Source organism: Scyliorhinus canicula, chromosome 24 (genome assembly GCF_902713615.1).
Source record: "Scyliorhinus canicula chromosome 24, sScyCan1.1, whole genome shotgun sequence".
NCBI classification, from domain to species: Eukaryota; Metazoa; Chordata; class Chondrichthyes; order Carcharhiniformes; family Scyliorhinidae; genus Scyliorhinus; species Scyliorhinus canicula.
In genome coordinates this window covers 1,743,482-1,762,444 of record NC_052169.1, presented here as the reverse complement: position 1 = coordinate 1,762,444, position 18,963 = coordinate 1,743,482, and the positions used below count along the sequence as shown (strand labels likewise).

At 48.4% G+C, this 18,963-nt stretch overlaps 1 protein-coding gene across 1 annotated transcript; it reads left to right on the top strand.

Annotated features, from left to right (window-relative positions):
• Positions 1-15,695: 15,695 nt before the first annotated feature.
• Positions 15,696-17,581, top strand: snx33 (sorting nexin 33). The gene has a single exon (XM_038784494.1). It carries the CDS (start codon positions 16,008-16,010, stop codon positions 17,481-17,483), a length of 1,476 nt encoding a protein of 491 aa, XP_038640422.1. The 5' UTR covers positions 15,696-16,007; the 3' UTR covers positions 17,484-17,581.
• Positions 17,582-18,963: the final 1,382 nt, after the last annotated feature.

Genomic DNA, 18,963 nt, shown 5'->3' with positions numbered 1-18,963 from the left:
AATTCTTTTCTGTTAGATTTATGTGGCCTTGCTCAGTTTCTTTAATTTTAGCAAAACTTGAATTTTTTACATGACCAGGTTCAGGTGATAGCTTCATTTAAGAATTACGAAGTGCCAGCAAAGCACTTTGAAGTATAGTCGCTGTGGTCAGGAAATAAAAGAACAGGATATAATTATGAAGGAGAAAGAGAATAGTAATAGCACAGACATATTACAAACAGATTGTTAATATTTGCTGCCTGAATGAATAGTAGAGGTGTGTTTACAAGTCCACTGTAACCTGCCCAGTCCAGAATGCTTGCACTAAACCAGTTCTGGATTTTGTAATTTTCTGGATTTTAGAATGACACAGTGTGTGAACCAGAAAATCATGAAACATAAAACAGTAATAAAATATTAGAAAGCAGTAATAAAAATTGTTTTACTTTCCAAAATATTTTAGCTTCATGATTCTGCTCCCAATGTACTGTTGGTTTTAGCTCTGTTGGCTGGACGGCTGGCTTGTCTTGCGGAGCAACACGAACAGCGCAGGTTCAATTCCCGTACCAGCTGAGGTTATCTATGAATACCGGACAGTCGGAAGATCGGCCATGAGCTGATTGGTCGCACACAAGGTGACTCCCACTTGGAGGCTTAGGTTTTAGTCCTTTCTACCCGGTTAACGGGCGTTTTGGTGGGGAACAGGACAAATAAATTGAAGCTTGTAGGTTTTTCCTCCAATGTGGAATGTCAGTGGGTTATTTTTTTCATAAATTTAGAGTACTCAATTCATTTTTTCCAATTAAGGGGCAATTTAGTGTGGTCAATCCACCTACCCTGCACATCTTTGGGTTGGGGTGAGACCCACGCAGACACGGGGAGAATGTGCAAGCTCTACACAAACTGTGACCCGGGGACGGGATCGAACCTGGGACCTCGGCACCTCAGGCAGCAGTGCTAACCACTGTGCCGCCCAATGTCGACGGGTTATAAAACCAGGCTTAAATCGAATAAAGCCCCCACTCGAGTTGGAGATCCACGTGACGCAGCAAAGGAAAGTATGGGCGACACAGTAGCACAGTCAGTGGTTAGCACTGTTGTTTCACAGTTCCAGGGTCCCAGGTTCGATTCCCAGCTTGGGTCACTGTCTGTTCGGAGTCTGCACGTTCATCCCATGTCTGCGTGGGTTTCCTCCGGGTACTCCGGTTTCCTCCCACAGTCCAAAGATGAGCTGGTTAGGTGGATTGGCCATGATAAATTGCCCTTAGTGTCCAAAAAAAGGTTAGGTGGAATTACTGGGTTTACGGGGATGGGGTGGAGGCGTGTGTTTAAGCAAGGTGCTCTTTCCAAGGGCCGGTGCAGACTTGAAGGGCCAAATGTCCTCCTCCACTGTAAATTCTATGATCTGTGAACTGGCCATGTTGTTGTCTCCTTCCCCACTGCCTGTGGAGCAGTTAATGGAGTTTATCACCGGAGAATTTAAGAAGCACCGGCAGGAGACGCAGGAGGGCGATCGAGGCAGCAATAGCCCCTCTTTGCGGGGCTTTGGAGAGCGTGGAGAAGTGAATGGAGTCGCAGGGCGTGACAATTCGGGAGGTGGAGAGGGCGGTCTCAGACCACAGCGACCGGAATGTGTTTCTGGAGGCAGAGGTAACTGCCAGCAGAGGCCCAGAAAATGTTGAAGGCCAGAGTGGATGACCAGGTAAATTGATCCAGGCATCAAAACTTAAGAATAGTTGGATTGCCGGAGGGGGGGGTCGAAGGCAGGAGCGCCACCGATTACGTGGCAAAGATGTTTGGGAAGCTGGTCGGGGAGGGGGTCTTCGAGAAGCCCCCAGAGGTTGCTGCATCAGAAGCAGAGAGCTGGAGAATCGCCACAGGCAGTGATCACCCAGTTGCATAAGTACCAGGAGAAGGAGCGAATTTTGAGGTGGGTGAAATCCACATGAGACTGTAGCTGTGAGGCTTCGATACACATTTATCAGGACATTGGGGCCAACCTTGCCAATCGCCGAGTGAGCTTCAACAAAGCCAAGGTGGCGCTCTTTAGGAGTAAGGTTCGATTCTGGAAGCTGTACCAGGCAAAACCGGGTCACATTCAAGAACAAAGAACACTAATATGCCGGAGGAGGTGAATGACTTTATTAAGAAGAATGGTTTTGGGGAGGACTAATACTGATAATGTACAGTTTTGATGTTTTTGTGATTTGAGTGTTTGGAGGTATTATGATTGCATATGTTGGATTTTCTATTGTGGTCAATGTTGGGATTGTTCGGAGTCCTGTGTTTTTCTCTTGGTTTGGGTGTGTTCCTTTTGGATTGCACTAGTTTGGGTGATGTGGGTGGGCTTCTGTAAAATGCCGCACGGAACATACGGGGTGGGAATACTTCTCTTCCCTGTGCTCCTTGTGGAGTACGATCTCCCCCGCTAGGGGGAGTATCTATAAGGTCGATAAGTCAGTCACCAACCAAGCAGGAACCCAGTAGGGATCTACCGGGAAGTGTGTATATATCGTTTGTAAATAAAACTTGCTTCTTATTTTTACTCGGTGTGAACTCCCCATGTTCTTATTAAACTGGCACCGAGGAGTAAACTGGTTAGCTGATTTTGTGGACCCAGGTTTGGATTTCTTTGATTGAGTGTGCCTCTGTTTGGACGGTTAGATGCATTTGACGCCATTGTAGAAGACTGGAACCAATACACTGAATGGATGTGTTTTTTTTCCCGGGACAACAATATCACAGAGAACTAGCACCAGACGGTCATACTGTTTACGGCCTGTGGACCACATATGTTCGAGGTGATCCGGAGTCTCACATGCCCGGTGACACCGGATATACGAGCATTCGACCAGTTCCTGCCACTTGTGGCACAGTATGTTAACCCAACCCTGTTGATAATTGTTCAAAGGTATCGGTTTAATATTGCAGCGAGATCCATGGGTCAGTCCGTCACCGAGTTTGTGTCTCGGCTATGGAAGTAAACCGAGTTTTGTGAGGATGGAACTGTTTTGTCTGATATGCTCCGCGATCGCTTGGTCTGCGGTATCAATAATATGGAAACTACTGAAAAGCTTTTGGGTGAAGTATCCCAAACTCTTCAGCAGCTGCTGCAGATCTCCTTATCCCAAGAAAGCGTGGAACGTGGCGAACAAGAGATACAAGGGTTGGAGGTGAACGTTTTGGGACGTCACCTCTCACATGGTGTCCCAACGGCCCGAACGCCGCTGTGACTATGGTTTCTGGGCGAAGAGCTAGCCGCCGAGATGTGATTCCAGTCCATGTGTATGTGGTCTAGGCATAACCACCAGCAGCAGGAGGGCCAGTGCTCCAGGCTCCCCAGCCTTGGGCTTGGGGCAAAGCCCAGGATGCGGCATTTAACAAGGTGAAGCAGCGGTTCTCTTCTACAGGGTGTTGACACATTTTGACTCTTCAAAACCGTTGTACGTCACGTGTGATGCTTCACCGTATGGCATCAGGGCAACTTTCTCCCACCGAATGGACAACAACAGTGACCGTCCGGTCATTTTTGCCTCCTGGACGCTGGCTGCAGCCAGAAGAAAATATGTCCAGATCGACAAAGAAGGTCTGGCGTTTGTATTCGGTGTAAAACAGTTTCACCAATAGGTCTATGGCCGCTGTATGTTTATCATCATCAATCACAAGCCATCGCTAGGCCTCTTCTGTGAAGATAAGGCAATCCTGCCAATAGCGTCTGCGAGGATTCAGCACTGGGCTTTCTCACTGGCTGCTTACAAATACTTTTTTGAGCATTGCCCAGGGACCCAGATTGAGCATGCTGATCCGCCGAGCCTTCTCCATCGCAGATAAAATCCATAAACCTTCCTACGGCGCACAAATGATTGCCCATCACAACCTCGTGTGTTCGTGACTGAACGCAAACCAGCCTTGTATTTGCCAAGGTGCGTCATCTGGCGCCACATGGTGGGCAGGATCAGCAGCTACCAGTGGAGTTGAACGCTTTCTCCTCATAATTGTCAGAGTTGCCTGTGGAGGGCAGCATCCTCCTGTGGGGCACCAGGGTTGTTCTCCCGGCGAAGGGACAGGCTGTCGTGTTGCAGGACCTTCACAACGGACATCCCAGAGTGTCAAAAATGAAGATGCTGGCGAGAAGCTTCATTTGGTGACCGGGTTTGGACATGGATATCGAAACGTTGGCCCAGACGTTCTCCATCTGTCAAGAACACCAGAAAATCCCCGCGCCGGTACCCCTACATCCCTGCGAGTGGGAGGGGCACCCTCGGGCCAGTGTGCACGCCGATTTCGCTGCTCCCGTCTTGGGTTCTAGGTTTCCCACTCTGTGTGTTCTATGGCTCCCCTGATCATGAAGGCACACATAGAACATACGGGTGTGGTTGTAATAAGTACTTATTCTGAGGGCGGCATGTGGTGCAGTGGTTAGCACTGGGACAGCGGCGCTGAGGACCCGGGTTTGAATCCCGGCCCTGGGTCACTGTCCGTATGGAGTTTGCACATTCTCCCCGTGTCTGCGTGGGTTTCACCCCCACAACCCAAAGATGTGCAGGTTAGGTGGATTGGCCATGCTAAATTGCCCCTTAATTAAAAAAATTATAATTGGGTACTCTAAATTTATAATTAAAAAAATAAGTACTTATTCTTGACATGCAGAAAGGTAACCATGCAATTCTATGTACAAACAATTATGTCTACATTTCTGTGGAGCTACGGTGAGATGCGACTGTCCTTCTACCAAGTGCCCCTGTCTCGTCCGTCCCCCAGTATATATATGTCTCTATGGGTGTCTGGTTCCACCTACTGGCAGGAGGTCATGACTGTCACTGCATGTATTGATCATCAGCTATGTACAGTGGTACTGTTATATACATTGGTGTAACAATGTACAGTTATATACAGATATACACAAGTGCATATCACCACACACAAATTGGCCACTTCCCGGATGACCATCGAGCGATTACGCATTTCTTTTTCCACCCACGGAATCCCAGAGGTGCTCGTGAGCGATAACGGGGCCTTGTTCACGAGTGAAGAGTTTTCCGCTTTTGTAAGAGCAACATGATTCGTCACGTCTGCACTGCCCCATAACATCCGGCTTCGAATGCTCGGCAGAGAGGACCGTGCAGACGGTTAAACGGGAGCTCAAGAAACAAACATTCGGCTCAATGAACACAAGACTGGCAAGATTTTAATTCTCTTAGAGGACCATGCCACACACAGTAACTGGGGTGGCCCCCACTGAGATGTTAATGGGTCGTAGGCTTCGCACACGGCTGAGTTTGATTCTACTGGACATTGGCGTGAAGGTGTGCTGTAACCAAGATTTGCAAGGGTGTTGCCTATTTCGATGTCGACCTCTTCGCCGCTTCCCATCTGACGACACCCTGATCGTTCATAACTTCATCAACGGGGCTCACTGGCTCTCTGGAATTGTCGTCCATCAAATGGCATTAGTCTCTCACCAAATTCAGGTCCAGGGGTAAGTAATGAAACAACACCTGGATCATCTTTGCGCGCAGAGGTTTCCCCCCCTCGGGATGTGCCTCAGGAGAAGCCTGTCCTGGATCCTCCCGCTCCATTGCCCAACCAGCCGATTGTAACGCCACCAGTCTCCATGCCGACATGCCCAAAGTTGTCTTCCGACTCCCAGATGGAGAATGCAGGTCTCGGACGGCGACTCCGTAGTTCAGCCGCCTCCAACCGATCGTTCGCCATGACATTCCTGCCACAGACGGCGTCCACCGGCATGATATATGCCGACTGATCTGGCGTATCAGCGCCATGAGGACTTATCGGAGCCGAAGAGATTCTGACATCCTCCGCCCGCAACCTATCCATCTCATTGCACGCTGAGGGGGGTCTTCGGAATTTTGGGAGGAGAAATGTAATATCCCGCAAGTGATCTACTGGGTAGGAAAGCTTGTCCTCTCTGTGCTCCTTGTGGAATACGGGCTATTCTGCTTGGGCTGGGGTATCTCACTTACCCAGTGTGTATAAGGTCGGCCAGTAGGTCAATGACCAAACCGGAACCTGTTAGGGGTCTATTGGGAAATCTATATATCGTTTGTAAATTTTTTAAAAATGTTAAATTTAGAATGCCCAATTCATTTTTTCCAATTAAGGGGCAATTTAGCGTGGCCAATCCACCTACCCTGCACATCTTTTGCGTTGTGGGGACGAAACCCACGCAGACACGGGGAGAATGTGCAAACTCCACACGGACAGTGACCCAGAGCCGGGATTGAACCTGGGACCTCAGCGCCGTGAGGCAACAGGGCTAACCACTGCACCACCGTGCTGCCCTTCGTTTTTAAATAAAACTTTGTTCTTTATGCAGTCCCCCAATTGGGGGTTGCCATGCTAGCAGGGGGTGTGAGGGAGGGGCGTGCAGTGGGTAGCCAGGGAGGGAGGGAGGGGCAGTCGAGGGCGGAGGCAGGGGTCCTGGGGTGAGTTGGTTCCCTTTTGTTCAGGATTGGGGAAAAGGTGTAGTAGAGAGGTGGCTGGTTGGGTGGGGGGTTCGAAGGGGAGAGGGGCGGAAGGGCCAGGGAGAGGGGAGAGCGGTTGGGGTGGGGACCGAGGAGGGGGTAAGCGGGCAGGGTCGTAACTGGTGACGCAGGTGGTTTTGTGTGCAGCGCCAGGGGCCTGGGTTCGATTCCCGATTGGGTCACTGTCTGTGCGGAGTCTCCCCGTGTCTGCGTGGGTTTCCTCCAGGTGCTCCGGTTTCCTCCCACAAATCCCGAACAACATACTTGTTCGGTAATTTGGACATTCTGAATTCTCCCTCAGTGTACCCGAACATAATGTGGCGACTAGGGGACTTTCACAGTAACTTCATTGCAGTGTTAATGTAAGCCTACTTGTGACAATAAAGATTATTATTATAAGGGGACGGAGGCAGTGGCCGTCTTGGGTAGGCCCAACCTCAAGGGAAGCTTGGATCCAGCAAGATTTCCGTATTAGGTTGGAATGGCAGACCATAGCAGAGGGGGAGGGGTTCATAGACACCCCCCACACACACAGTGAGGATGGTGTCATGGAGCGTGAGGGCGTTGAATGGTCCAGTTGAAATGAAAAAATGAAATGAAATGAAAATGAAAATCGCTTATTGTCACGAGTAGGCTTCAACGAAGTTACTGTGAAAAGCCCCTAGTCGCCACATTCCAGCGCCTGTCCGGGGAGGCTGGTACGGGAATCGAACCGTGCTGCTGGCCTGCGTGGTCTGCTTCAAAAGCCAGCGATTTAGCCCAGTGAGCTAAACCAGCCCCTGGTGATCCCCAGTGTTTGCTCATTTGAAGAGCTTGAAGGCGGACGTTATCTTACTGCAGGAGACACATTTGAGGATGAAGGATCAGATTAGGGTAAGAAAGGAATGGGTGAGGCAGGCGTTCCACTCAGGTTTTGATTCAAAGTCAGGAGGGATTGTGATCCTGTTCAATAAGAAGGTGGCCGGCATAGACCCCAGGGGTTGGGGGGGGGGGCATATACAATTGTTAGTGGGGTGCTGGCGGGGACTCGGTAGTCTCAGTTAACATTTATGCACCTAATTAGGATGACACAGAGTTTATTAAGAAGACGTTGGTGGCCGTCCTGGTTCTTGACTCATCAATTGATCATGACGGGGGGGTGATTTCAAATGCGTTTTGGACTCAAAGGTGGATAGATTGAGCCCCAAGTCATTAGTGATTTTGAAAATGGCAAAGGAACAGGGTGTATTCATGAAACAGATTGGGGAGGTGGATCCGTGGAGGTTTAGGCATCCAGGAGAGAGGGAGTTTTCCTTCTTTTCCCACATGCATCGGTTATACTCCTGAATAGACTTTTTCGTGGTGGGGAAATCGATGCTCCCGGGGATTGCAGGGGTGTGGAGTATACGGCGATAGTGATATCGAACCACGCGCCACATTATGTGGGCGTCAGATTAGAAACAGGTCGAATCCAGCGGCCCCCGTCGAGGTTAGATTCGGCCGTCCTGGCAATCGAGGTCTTGTGAGAAGGTAGCCTCAGCCAGAGAGAACTATGTGGAGTTTAATCAGAATGGGCAGATTTCACCCTCCACGTTCTGGGAAGCGCTGACGGCGGTGGTCAGAGGTAATACATGAGGCCACAGGGATAAGGTTGGGGGGGGGGGGTGGAAAGGCAGAGGTTGCTTGAGAGAAGAAGGTTGCAGGTGCAGTTCGATCTGCTTTCGATTGGGAAGGCGTTAAGCCAATTGCCTCACTCGCAGGGTGTATTCTGTGAATACGGGGAGAATGCCAGCCGTCTGTTAGCTCGCCAGGCGGCTACATGAGAGATAGCTCAGGTTAGGGACAAAGGGGGAGGGCTGATGACGCTCTGGATAAAATCAATGCAGCATTCGAGGCATTTTACCGGGGGCTCAGTTTTGACGAAGATAAAAAGGATGTTCTCACTGGCTGACATTTTGATAAGTCAGAACAAATCATGCTGTACTTGCAGCTTAGGGGTGAAATTATCTGTGAAGACGGGTTTGTGAAGAGGATGCAGAGTGATAGTGGCAGCCCGGGGGCGACAACAAACTCTCCATGAATCGCCAGGCAGGAATGCTCCCTTCCAGTCGGGCAACACATCAGCAGTCAAGGGCATTCAGCCTCTGATCTTCGGGTAAGCATTCTCCAAGGCAGCCTTCAGGACGCGCGACAACGCAGAATCGCTGAGCCAGAAACTTTTAGCCAAGTTCCGCACACATGAGTACGGTCTCAACCGGGACCTTGGATTCATGTCACATTACATTCACCCCCACCATCTGGCCTGGGCTTGCGAAATCCTGGCTTGAGACAATTCACACCTCTCTAACCTGGGGTTACCCCTCTCTCTGACTCTGTAAAGACTTAATTACCTGCAAATGCTCGCATTCAAAGTATTGTCTTGCATCTTTGACTTTGTCCATAGATATGTTTATGGAACCTACCTCTCCATTCACCTGAGGAAGGAGCAGTGTTCCGAAAGCTAGTGATTCGAAACAAACCTGTTGGACTTTAGCCTGGTGTTGTAAGACTTCTTACTGTACTCCTGACTTGTGCCTTGTAGATAGTGAACAGGCTTTGGGAGGGTCAGGAGGTGAGATAGTCGCCGTAGGATTCCTAGCCTTTGACCTGCCCTGGTAGCCACAGTATTAATGTAGCTAGTCCAGTTCAGTTTCTGATCAGTGGTATCCCCAGGATGTTGATTGTGGGGGACTTAGCGATGGTAATGACATTGAATGTCAACGGGGGCAGGGGTTAGATCCTCGCTTGTACATGGTCATTATCTGGCACTTGTGTAGCCTGAATATAACTTGCCACTTGATAATAATTATTATTATTATTTGATGATCTATCTGGTCTCCTCCGGAGATCCCCCGCGTCCCGGATGTCAGTCTTCAGCCAATACAAGTGACACCACGTGACATCAAGAAACGGTTGATACCACAAAGGCTATGGGCCCTGACAATATCCCAGCAATAGTACTGAAGACTTGTGCTCCAGAACTTGCCGCACCCCTAGCCAAGCTGTTCCAGTACAGCTACAACACTGGCATCTGCCCGGCAATGTGGAAAATTGGCCAGGTGGGCAGCACGGTACCATTGTGGATAGCACAATTGCTTCACCACTCCAGGGTCCTAGGTTTGATTCCGGCTTGGGTCACTGTCTGTGCGGAATCTGCACATCCTCCCCGTGTCTACGTGGGTTTCCTCCGGGTGCTCCGGTTTCCTCCCACAGTCCAAAGATATGCAGGTTAGGTGGATTGGCCATGATAAATTGCCCTTAGTGTCCAAAATTGCCCTTAGTGTTGGGTGGGGTTACTGGGGATAGGGGATAGGGTGGAGGTGTGGACCTTGGGTCGGGTACTCTTTCCAAGAGCCGGTGCAGACTCGATAGGCTGAATGGCCTCTTATGCACTGTAAATTCTATCTATCTAGGTGTGTCCTATACACAAGAAACAGGACAAATCCAACTCAGCCAATTACCGCCCGATCAGTCTACTCTCCATATCAGCAAAGTGTTGGAAGGGGTCATCAACAGTGCTATCAAGCGGCACTTACTCAGCAACCTGCTCACGGACGCTCAGTTTGGGTCCGCCAGGGTCTCAGCCCCTGACCTCAATACAGCCTTGGTTCAAACATGGACAAAAGAGCTGAACGCTGGTGAGGTGAGAGTGACCTGGACAATATCCAGGCTTGGGCTGACAATTATTTTTTTTTTTCATAAATTTAGAGTGGCCAATCCACCTAACCTGCACATCTTTGGGTTGTGGGGGTGAAACCCACGCAGACACGGGGAGAATGTGCAAACTCCTCACGGACAGTGACCCAGGGCCGGGATTCGAACCCGGGTCCTCAGCGCCGTAGGTAGCAATGCTAACCACTGTGCCACCGTTCCGCCCAGCTGACAATTATTATGAAGAGATATTGAGCAGTTTAAGCCAATACAATCTTGAGTTTAGAAGAATGAGGGGAGATCTAATTGAGGTATATTAGATGATAAAGGGGATTGACAAAGTAGATGTAGAGCGGATGCTTCCTCTTGTGGGGCAATCTAGATCAAGAGCTCATAGTTTTAGGATGAGAGGCAGCAGATTTAAACAGAGATGAGAAGAAATTACTTCTTTCAAAGAGTTGTGATTCTGTGGAATTCACTACCAGAGTGCAGTGGATGCCAGAACTAAATATAAGGGGATTTTTAATTGGTAATGGGTTATAGAACATAGAACAGTACAGCACAGAACAGGCCCTTCGGCCCTCAATGTTGTGCCGAGCCATGATCACCCTACTCAACCCACGTATCCACCCTATACCCGTAACCCAACAACCCCTCCCTTAACCTTACTTTTATTAGGACACTACGGGCAATTTAGCATGGCCAATCCACCTAACCCGCACATCTTTGGACTGTGGGAGGAAACCGGAGCACCCGGAGGAAACCCACGCACACACGGGGAGGACGTGCAGACTCCACACAGACAGTGACCCAGCCGGGAATCGAACCTGGGACCCTGGAGCTGTGAAGCATTTATGCTAACCACCATGCTACCCTGCTGCCCCGGGTTGAAGGGTTATAGAGAACGGGCAGAAAAGTGGAGTTGAAGCCTAGAGGAGATCAGCCATGATCATACTGCATGGCAGAGCGGGCTCAAGGGGCTAAATTGCCGACTCCTGCTCCTAGTTCTTATATTTGATAAAGTTCTTCCTTTGTTAATAAATCACCGTTGTGATTTAATTCTGCCTCAACGTATTACTTCAACCTACAACAGATAGTCACGCAACATGTAATTTAATATGGATAAATGTGAAGTGATGCACTTTGGCAGAGCAAATACACATGGAATGTTAGGCTGCATGCAACAATACTGGATAATTCTCTAAACACAATAACTCTCCACTCCCCCAAGGGCTCCCCTCCTTGACCCACACCCAGGTCGGGGTTTTTATACTGCGAGGGCTCCCCTCGTTAAAGGGGAATCCCTACCCCTTTACCGGGGTCTTCGTATTCCGTGATGGTCAGGGGGAATCAGATGGTTCACATTCTCCGTGACCTCCTTGGGGGTTGTAGGAATTAAATGAAGAGGCAGTCTGACCTAAATGGTACTACGCTGAGGAGAGGGATTGGGTTGCATATTCACAAATCCTTAAAGGTTGCAGGGCAGTTAAAAAAGCATGTGGGATACCTGGCGTTGTAAATAGGGGAATCGAAATGCCACACCAATTCTATCCTTGTTTAAAAACAGAAATTGAAATTACTGTGCAAGTCCGGCAGTATTTATGAAGTGAGAAACTGAATTAACCGAGTTTACCTCTAGACTTGACTATTCCGAAACACTCCTGACTCTACCTTCTCTCAATGTCACCCAAAATTCTGTTGCCTCTGTCCTAACACATGCCAAGTCCCATTGACCAATCGACTCTGTGCTCGCTGACTTACGTCAACTCCCAGCCAAGTAATGCTTCAATCTTAAAATTCGCAACCCTGTTTTCAAATTCCTTCATGGCCTTGCCCCCTTCCTGGGTCAGTTATCTCCTCCAGCTCCACTGCTGTCTGAGATATCTGTGCTCTTCTACTTCTGGCCTCTGGAACATCCCTAATTTTAATTACTCCACCAGCCATGCCTTCCGCTGGCTCTGCTCTAAGTTCCCTATCTTTCCGCCTCTTTTTCTCTTCCTGCAAGTCACTCCTTAACACCTATTTGTTGTCCTAATATAAATAGAAAATGATGGGTTAGCTCAACAGGTCAGGACAGCACGGTGGCGCAGTGGTTAGCATTGCTGCCTCACGGCGCTGAGGTCCCAGGTTCGATTCCGGCTCTGGGTCACTGCCCGTGTGGAGTTTGCACATTCTCCCCGTGTTTGTGTGGGTTTCGCCCCCACAGCCCAAATGATGTGCAGGCTTGGTGGATTGGCCACGCTAAATTGCCCCTTAATTGGTAAAAATGAATTGGGTACTCTAAATTTATTTTAAAAATAAATAAATTAAACTCAGCAGGTCAGGCAGCATCTGTGGAGAGAGAAACAGTTAATGTTCCGAGTCCATAAGACCCTTCGACAGAACTTTTATTTGCTGCCCTAATATCCCCATACGTGACTTGGTGTCATATTTGTTTTAGAATGCTGCTGTGAAGCGCTTTGGGATTGTTTATTTCATTAAAGGCACTGAATAAATACAAGTTGTTATTTCAGTGTCGATGCTGCTGACATTGGCCTGTCCATTAGTTGGTGGATGTTGCAGAGTTGCTATACTCTGCCAGTAGATGGTGCTTTCATGCCTTGTTAAGAGAAAACAACCAACTATTTTACATCCGAAAATGCCCACAGCCAAACATCGGAAAAACATTTACAAAGCATTTAAAGCAATTGCTGTGGATACAAGCAACCAATTAACTGGAGACGGGATGGGTTGGAAAAGCAGAAGGTCTAACATTTGAAGAATGAAATGAAAGAGTTGTAATTGGTGCTTATGGTTGGATGATGAGGAAGAGCCAGGCTCTGCTGAGACTGAGCTCCTGCATGATTCCAGACTTAGCCCATTAATTTGTCTACCTCCTACACAGGTTTATTTATAGCACAAGGAATGAGCAGCAGGGAGAGTGCTTCAACCAGGACCCTTTCAGTTTCCTGCCAAATCCACATTCTTGATGAATGTGGCATCTTCAGTTTTGCCATCACGAGTTCAGCACAACTGAAGGAGTTGTGGACAATTTATCACCTACTTTGTAGTGATGTCTTCTGCTCTCCCCTTTGCATCTCACTGAAAGTTCAGTGCTGAAGCCTACAACACAGCTCACCAGGTCCTGAGGTGCAGCACGATCTCCAGATTATCGACATGGGGGTGACTATTAAGCTGTGTATGGCCCAGTGATGGGAGAGTTTCTGCACCAGATGGGTGAGCATCTTTTACCTTTTTTTCAGTTCTCCTCAAGTCCCTTTGATTTATATCCTCCGCCTTCAGGTACCATGCCCAAAGAGGATGATCATGGAGTTCCATTGGATTGGTTCATGATGACCCCTGGCAATGTACTGCAGTGCTTCGCTGTTGCCTTCTACAGTATAGCTGAACAGGAAACTCTTCCGCTCTCACCGCCTGTCATCCGGTATATTGGGGTCGATCTCCAGGCTGACAATCAACCTGTTTGGCCATGTTATGAACCACCTTGAATTGGGACTTGAACCTGGGACCTCTGGCCCGGAGGAAGAGAAGCTGCCACAAAACATCCCATTACCTTTCCGTACGCTGTTTTTTCTGAGCATTATTCCATGTCCATTTCTTATTATTTTTGCTCTAGTCTATAACAATTTATTTTTAAAAATAAATTTAAAGTACCCAATTCGTTTTTTCCAATTAAGGGGCAATTTAGCGTGGCCAATCCACCTACCCTGCACATCTTTGGGTTGTGAGGGCGAAACCCACGCAAACACAGGGAGAATGTGCAAACCCCACACAGACAGTCATCCAGAGCCGGGATCGAACCCGGGATCTCGGCGCCCCATTGCGCCACCGTGCTGCCTTGTCTGTAACAATTTCTAATCGTTATTTTTATATTTCCGACAGAGAACCATTGATCTCAGTTGCAACTGATTTGCTGCATTCCCCCATTCTCCAGAGTCTAATCATGATTGATAGCTTGAGAATTCAATTGATGAAAATGACAACAGGTTTTCTGATTCCTATTAATCCAGGGGCACTTTGCAATATAGAATTTGATTGATTGAAGTTATTATTTACTGCCAATTCTGCTCCTTCACATGAACTTAATTTGTAAAAAGAAAATGAATATTTTCTTTGCTAGTATTTGCAGCTTATTGATGATTACATCAATTTTCGAATCTCGGTGAAATCATTAGCTCAAATCCGACAGAGGGACAAAACCCAGGTTTATCGCACTCCTGGAAACCAACCCAAAATCAAACCAATTGGATTTCTGTTGCTCCATTTTACTGCACGTTCAATAACGTTTTAAAGTTAGGAACAATTTTTGTGTAAAATATCAACAATGTGGCACTTTACAGAGACAAGTCTGAAAGCAATAATTTTTCTGGTATGAGGGTGATTTGGCATGAAAAGGAACAGATTAGGGATGATTAGGACTGGCTAGGTAGCACGGTGGTTAGCACTGCTGCTTCACAGCTCCAGGGTCCCAGGTTCAATTCCCGGCTTGGGTCACTGCCTGTGCGGAGTCTGCATATTCTCCCCATGTCTTCGTGGGTTTCCTCCGGGTGCTCCGGTTTCCTCCCACAGTCCAAAGTTGTGCGGGTTCGGTGGATTGCCCATGATAAATTGCCCTTAGTGACCAAAAAGGTTAGGTGAGGTTACTGGGTTCCGGGGAAAGGGTAGAGCTTAAGTAGGGTGCTCTTTCCAAGGGTTGGTGCAGACTTGATGGGCTGAATGGCCTCCTTCTGCACTGTAAATTGTATGATAAATCTATCTGACCCAGTGTTTTTTTTAAAAAGCCAGGAGGAAATAAATATTTATCATTTTCACTCTGCTGTTTTCCCCAGAAGTAAGGGCTGTGGACATTTTCATCCTCACAGTTTGTTCAAACTCTGACACCAGTTCCCTGGTATAAGGTACGAAGTCTTACAACACCAGGTTAAAGCCCGACAGGTTTGATTCAAACACGAGCTTTCGGAGCGCAGCTCCTTCCTCAGGTGAATGGCGAGGTACCTCGCCATTCACCTGAGGAAGGAGCTGCGCTCCGAAAGCTAGTGTTTGAATCAAACCTGTCGGACTTTAACCTGGTGTTGTAAGACTTCTTACTCTGCTCACCCCAGTCCAACGCCGGCATCTCCACATGGTATAAGGTAAACATGTGTTGGAGATGACAACATTGCCCAGGCTGCAATGACAACTGTGACACAACTTTTTAAAAATAAAAAGCATGAGAGGGAAATGCTCCAGAGTCCAGAGCATTGCCTGCTGCTGCTGCTGCTGCTGCTGCCCTCGTCAGGTCAGCCTGGATCACATAGAACAGGCTGGAGGGCTGAATGGCCTCCCGTCGCTCCTGTGCTCTGCCCTATCTGTACCTGACACGGTCCAAACACCCTTTACACACGAAGGGCGACCGTGTTAGCAGAGGCAGTGGCAGAATGGGGCAGAACTCAACAAGCCTGGTTTGGCTGCAGGGCAGTTCAGGGAAACCAGTCAGGATGCGTTGCTCCGTTTCCTTGAAGCGCCAGCCTAAGATCCAATACCTAGAGGGCAGTCGCGAACTTATTTTGCAACCAGCAAAACTTTTGCTCCGCTTCAAAGTGCGAGGAGCTCATCACAACAAAGAGGAGTTTGGCCGCGCGGCCATAGCTGGGGAGATTGCCGGCTGCCGGGAGGACACTAACAGCAAAGTGCCGAGCTGAGCAATGCACCCGGAGCAGGGCACACGGTAGGAGCTACACACAGCGACCGTACAGGCACCTTCCTTCCCCCCCACCACCGGCTGAACAGAGCCGAGAGGGAGAGTTGGAGCGACAGCCCGCATTCCAGACCCATCTCCAGCTGCTACAGACCCAAGGAGACACTGCAATCCCTTTCTCCCTCTAAACCTCGACCATGGCTTCAATCAAAGCCAAGGCTCTATACAGCTTCCAGAGTGAAAACCCCGAGGAGATCAACATCCAGGAGAACGAGCAGCTGCTGGTTTTTAACGAGAAGTCTTTGGATGGCTGGCTGGAAGGCCAGAATAGTCGGGGGGACAAAGGGCTCTTCCCTGCTTCTTATGTGGAAATTCTCAAACCCAGTACACCATCACCCCAGACCTCCAATTCCTCTTTCACTTACTACTCCAGCCCTGCAAGCTCACCGGGGAATCACTCCGTCTTCTATTCCCCGACCTCTCCACCCCCTTACCAACAGGGCAGTTATGAGGAAGATGATGATGATGATTGGGACGACTGGGATGATTCTTCCACGGTGGTTGATGAACCTGGCGTGACAGGTAACACCAATGGTCACAATCATCTCCATTCGTACACGGCCTCCGCTTATCCCAGTGTGACTTACAGGCAGAAACCCTCTGTGGAGAGGCAGGATAGCACTGCCAGTAGGCTCAGCACTAAAAGTAGTGTCGTGGGCAAGAACTTCAACCGCTTCTCAAGTTTTGTAAGGTCTGGTGGGGAGGCGTTCATCCTGGGAGAGGTCCCCTCTGTATTCAAGACTGCAGAGACCTACTGTGTGCTGATGAGTCCTGACGGGCCTGAGTGGAGTGACAGCCCTCACCCCTTCACCTGCACCATCGAGGAACCGACCAAGCAAACCAAATTCAAAGGCATCAAGAGTTACATCTCCTACAAGCTGACCCCCAGCCACACCAAGTACCCCGTGTATCGTCGCTACAAACACTTCGACTGGCTGCACAACAGGCTGCTGCACAAGTTCTCCGTTATCTCTGTGCCACACCTCCCCGAGAAACAGGCCACAGGCCGATTTGAAGATGATTTCATTGAGAAACGCAAGCGGCGCTTGATACTGTGGATGGACCACATGACCAGCCACCCAGTGCTCTCCCAGTATGAAGGATTCCAGCACTTCCTGACTTGCACGGACGACAGGGCTTGGAAACAGGGGAAGAGGCGGTCAGAGAAAGACGAGTTAGTCGGCGCTAATTCTTTCCTCACCATCCAAATTCCGCAGGAGCATCAGGATCTTCAGGATGTGGAGGAGAGGGTGGACATGTTTAAAACCTTCTCCAAAAGGATGGATGACAGCGTGCTACAGCTGACCAATGTAGCTACAGATCTCTGCCGCAAACACGCAGGGGGCTTCAGGAAGGAATTTCAGAAATTAGGCAATGCATTTAATTCAATAAGTCAGGCATTCGAGTTGGATCAACCACACCTAGCAATCCCTCTGAACAAGGCTATTTCTAACACGGGCAAAACATATGAAGCCATCGGGGAGTTGTTTGCGGAGCAACCCAAGAATGATCTGTTCCACATGTTGGATACACTTTCCCTATACCAGGGCTTACTGTCCAATTTCCCGGATATCCTTCATGTTCAAAAAGGTAAGCTCACCTCACAGTTATAGCGGATTATCTTTTGCTTGCTTCATGGCAGGTATCAGATGTAAGATTCATCTCCTTCAACCTTGCAAGATGTACTCGATCTCCAGGATGTTAAGGTTCTCCCTGATGTGATCAACTTTGTTGGTCCTCTTGAGCTGGGAGCTCACTGCTGATGAGTTTGTCTCAGCTCCCACGTGCCAGGTACAAAAATAAACAGTCTTTACCCTCAATCTTTATCTCCCTCGCTCCCATTGGTATATATCTGTTATTTGTCCAAGTCAAGGTCCAAGGACATTCATTGTACTTCTAATCTGTGATGATCTTGCCGTGCACAAGGGATCAAAACAAGACGAGAAAATAGCTGTACAGACTGAACCTAGGATTATTTAGAGTACGCCACGTGGACTGAGGATATGTATGGACTGGAGACTGCTAAATAATTTAAAACTGACCTTTGGAGGATGTAAATGGACTGAACACCTCGTTACACAAAGATATCACATTAAACAGGGTGACTTAAAAGACTGAATATGTGTTGTAAAGGAAGAACAGTTTAGGTTTGCTACAAGTTGAGGTAGGCTGTAGAACATCAGCTACATGGGCAGCTGTATAGATTGTGATGAAGTTTACAATCTGCGTGATTGCACTCATTGCTCCATCTCAGTTGACCAAAGTGAAGATTCGTGACTTAAGACCTAATTCGCTCAGACATCTGCCAATCTCTTGTTGGTTTTGATCTCCCGTGGAATGTTTTGGAAAGGGATTTCAATGGAGCTTGAAATTTAAAAATAGTTACTGATGTGTACGGATGTTACCTACCTTCATCTTTAAGAGAATCAGGTCTTTCCGATCACTGGAGATTGACAAATTGGGCAATGATCTGGAGTGTTAAATTGAGTTCTGTTGGTCAATATAAAGTGTAGCTCAATCAATTTTCAGCATTTTTAATTCCTTTCCATCATTATTTTTTTTTATAAATTTAGATTAACCAATTATTTTTTCCAATTAAGAGGACAATTTAGTGTGGCCAATCCACCTACTCTGCACATTTTTGGATTGTGGGGGCGAAACCAACGCAGACACGGGGAGAATGTGCAAACTCCACACGGACAGTGACCCAGAGCCGGGATCGAACCTGGGACCTCAGCGCCGTGAGGCAGCTGTGCTAACCACTAGGCCACTGTGCTGCCCTTATTCCTTTCCATCACTTGTGGCCTCCATTACACCCTAGAATTGTCAGGCAGTGCTGATGTGAAGCTCGGTGGGGGGGAAAGGGTGTGACAGGTAATGGTGCTACAGCTCGGTCCAGGGGCGGGGATGTGACCGCTAATGGCAGTATAGCTGACATAGGCAGCCCACACTTTTTGTTGCATCTTTCTGCTTAAGCCCCATGATGACACCATATCGCCCAGGGCCTCAGTGTAACGGTGCAGCACTAGGCCATCTGTGTACTCTGTCAGCCACGGGTAAAACTCTTGTATTTTGAGTGAGAAGGTTGTGGGT

What these genes read in the sequence shown, in the direction of transcription:
- snx33 (XM_038784494.1), top strand. Translation starts at nt 16,008, where the DNA reads ATGGCTTCAATCAAAGCCAAGGCTCTATACAGCTTCCAGAGTGAAAAC.